General features: G+C 68.2%; 2 protein-coding genes across 2 annotated transcripts in view; one reads left to right on the forward strand and one right to left on the reverse strand.

Annotated features, from left to right (window-relative positions):
- LOC123252844 overlaps positions 1 to 1,414 on the forward strand; it is a gene marked incomplete at its 5' end in the record, with an annotated part of 12,456 nt that extends 11,042 nt beyond the window's left edge. The window contains 4 exons of the mRNA XM_044682079.1: positions 124 to 305; positions 485 to 628; positions 846 to 914; positions 1,313 to 1,414. Of these exons, the coding sequence (XP_044538014.1) occupies positions 124 to 305; positions 485 to 628; positions 846 to 914; positions 1,313 to 1,414 (497 nt within the window). The remainder of the gene's footprint in view (positions 1 to 123; positions 306 to 484; positions 629 to 845; positions 915 to 1,312) is intronic.
- A 22-nt stretch (positions 1,415 to 1,436) lies between these two features.
- Positions 1,437 to 2,936, reverse strand: LOC123252845 (proline-rich protein 33-like). The gene has a single exon (XM_044682081.1). The coding sequence runs from the start codon at positions 2,934 to 2,936 to the stop codon at positions 1,437 to 1,439; it is 1,500 nt and encodes a 499-aa protein (XP_044538016.1).
- Positions 2,937 to 3,352: the final 416 nt, after the last annotated feature.

The raw sequence follows: 3,352 nt of genomic DNA on the forward strand, positions 1-3,352 counted from the left end.
CTAGACTCCCCCATGTTCTAGGCCCCCCCCACACTCTAGATCCCCACACTGAGGTGGTGGATGAGGGGAAATGGGGTGCCTGAAGTCCCCCTTTCTGTGGGGATGTTGCCCTCCCCCTCACAGACCCGGCCAGCTTCAGTTATTACTGGGAGCCCCTGAGCTGCTGGGAGCTTGAACACTGGCATCCCCTGGGGGGCCCCAAGAGGCACCCCCAGAGCCTCACTCTGCTCCTTGAATGCTACATGCTGAGCCGCCACTGCGGAGACCTCCCTGCCTTTGCCCAGGGCCCCGCTGCTGCTCCGGGAGTCAGAGAGGCCTCAGTCATCCCCTTTCCAAGGCCTTCCCTTTGCCTCTGTAGGCCTCAGTTTCCCTCTCTGTAGAATACCTCCCAGGACTGTGTAGAGGGCAGAGTCCCAGGTGCCAGCCGCTGCCCAGGAGGCACCGAGAGGCCGCCCTCCCCTCTGCCAGGTTTCCCTGTGCTCAGGGGATCGGGGAGGCGCGGGCCGACTGGCCTTCTGCGGCCTCCTCAGGACTCCTCTCAGGGCTAAGGGCCGGTCAGGATGCCAACCGCGTGCCAGCCCTGGGCTGCCCGGCTCGGCTGCCATCTCTTCAGAGCTGGCATGAAAGTGTGCCAAAGTCTTCTCTCCCAGGCCCCCGGCTGCCCCCCTTTCCATTCAGACTCGAATCTCGCCTGCCTCGCCTGCCCTCTACCCTCAGATTTCCTGCCCGTCATGGCCCAGGGTGAGAGGCCGGGTGGGTCACTGAGGGGGAGCTCAGGACCTCTCGAGCTGACCAGCCCTTGGGCGGACTGGCTGGCCTTGTGTTAAACGCTGTTGCCCTCCAAGGCTCTGGGCATCCGGCCTGGCATTATCAGTCCATCCTCGCCACTGCCTGGGGCCACGCTGGGTTCACCCGTCAGGTCTCCTGGGAAGCGTCCGAAGGCCTCACCACACTGCTCTCAGGGCTCCGTGGCGGGGCCCCGGCCCTCCCTCGGTCATTGGGGCCCCAGAGGAAGGGGGCTGAAGCTCAGGCCCGGGCTGGGTTCTGGGTTCTCGAGTGGGACTGGCCGGTCCAGCTCCTTCATAGAATTGTGTAGGGGGTTGGGCTGTGGGCGGGCCACGGGGGACAACCGTCACCCCGAGTTTCTGAGCTAGTGAATAGCGAAGGTCCCGACCGGATGGGGGAGTCTGGCCGAGGGAGGGATGCTGGCAATGGGGATGGGCGAGGCACCCGTGAGACACCGAGGTCTGGGCGGAGGGAGACCCCCCAAATCCCACTCAGCACCATGTTTAGACCCCTTCGGCCTCTCCAGTTAGAGAGGGAGTCCAGCCCTGTGCCCTCTGGAGCCTGTGCCCTCTGGAGCCTGTGCCCTCTGGAGCCTGTGCCCTCTGGAGCCTGTGCCAGGCAGGCCTAGGGGCAGGGAGGGTGAAGGCGACTCACTTGAGCCGCCAGCACGCCGCGGTCCTGTTGAAGTTCTTGGGTGCCACACTGGGTCTCAGGCTCACTCCCGGGACACTGTGGACCTGGCCGGGGGACTGGGCAGCCACCTCGCAGAGTTTCCGGGCATCAAACCGGGGGCGGTACAAGAAGGGCAAGAAGCGCCCTCCCGGCGGTGCCCTGGCTCCTTCCTTGGCGCCCTCCGGCCGATCGCCACTCTTGGCCACAGACATGCGGTACAGGACGGCGTCCCACATCTTGGTGGCTCGAGAGACCAGGGGCCGAGGGGCTGAAGGCCCGGCTGCAGGCTCCTCGGGCCCCTCGCTGGCCTGCCCCGGCTGCCCCCCCGGCTGCTGGCCCTCCGGCTGCCCCCCCGGCTGCCCCGGGGCATCCTCAGTCTCTGGGAAGGCGGGCACACCAGGCTCCACAATCAGTTGCTTCTTGAGCCGTGTCCAGCCGCTGGGGCGGGTTCTGGGGGTCGGGGTTGGAGTCGCTTTAGGCGCTTCCCCCGCCGGGGCTCGGCTCAGCCCAGAGGAGACCAGGGAGACGGGGGCCCCTGGGGGCTCCGGGGTGAAGGCCCTGGAAGGGCCGGAAAGCTGCCTGGTGTCAGAGGCAGCAGCAAACCTGCTGGGCTTGGGGGGCACGGGAGGGGGCTCCGTTGGGGCTGAGGGGTTTCTGGGGAGGGGGCTGCGACGGGCTGGCCCCGGAGACCTGTGGATAGGGGCGATGGGCACCACAATCTTGGTGATGAGCTGTCTGGGGGCCGCGGCCTCCACACTGGGGGAGAGCCTGGTGGCCGACGGGGGTGCCGGGCAGGGGCTCGTGGCCTGGGTGTTGGGGGTCAGAGGCTGGATGAGAGCCACTGGGATAGGCTGGCGAGTGACCGCTGGCTTGGGAGCGGCCACTCCTGCCTCGTATTCTGCCCTGTGAGGGTCTCCGTGCCCCCCGCTGCCCGCGGCGAGGTTGGCTGCAGGGGCCGGTGATCGGGGGGACGGCGCGGGCTGCACGTGGATGTGCACTCGGCTGACGTGCGTCACTTCCCTGGGGGCCACGACGGGAGCAGAGCTGCCCGGGGGCTTGGGGGCATCCGGGCCTGGCGCTCGGACCGGGGGGGCCGTCGCCCTGAAGTGCTCGGCCAGGCTCCTCTGCTCGCTCAGCTTGAAGAAGGGTTTCTTCTGGAGCGGGGAGGCCACGTGCTGGATGACGGGCTTGTAGGGCGAGCGGCTCGCCGGCACCAGGGTCCGAGGGGGGTCGGGGAGAGCCGGGGGGGCTTTGGTGGTCTCTGGCCGAGGCTGCGGGGCGGCATCCTGGTCGTGGCTGGCCTCACTCACTGGGGACAAAGAGGCCCGGAAGGAGCCGCTCCGGAGCGATACGCAGCTGACTTTCTTCTTGGCTGCCTTCTTGAGGAGTCTCTGAAGGCGCAGGTTGTCCTTGGCCGGCTTGGGCAGCAGGGGAGGGGGCGGAGCGGCTGGGTAAGGGCTTCCCGGCTCGTGGGGCATCGCCACGGTGATGAGCATTTCTGTCCCCTGTGAGGAGACGCCACAGGGAGGTCAGGAGAAGCCCCGGCCTGCCTGTGCCCGCCCGGCCTGTGCCCGCCCGGCCTGTGCCCACCCGGCCTGTGCCCACCCGGCCTGTGCCCGCCCACCTACGGAGCTCCCCTCTGCTGGGCCCGGGCCTGCGCCTGGTTATCGTGTTGGGAGCCCAGAGCCAAGAGGGCGAGGGATGGGGCACGGATTCAGATGGAGGCGGGCTCGGGAGAAAGGAAAGGCTCTCTGAGGAGGAAGCGAAGGCAGAGGCTGTTCCAGACGGAAGGGGGCACTGGGGAACGGGCGGCCCAGGGCGCTCGGCTGGCATCCACCCCCCTCGGCTGGCGGTGGCTGGGGCTTGCTCTGAGGCGAGGAAGGGGCAGGAGATT

This window comes from Gracilinanus agilis, chromosome 6 (assembly GCF_016433145.1).
Source record: "Gracilinanus agilis isolate LMUSP501 chromosome 6, AgileGrace, whole genome shotgun sequence".
NCBI lineage: Eukaryota > Metazoa > Chordata > Mammalia > Didelphimorphia > Didelphidae > Gracilinanus > Gracilinanus agilis.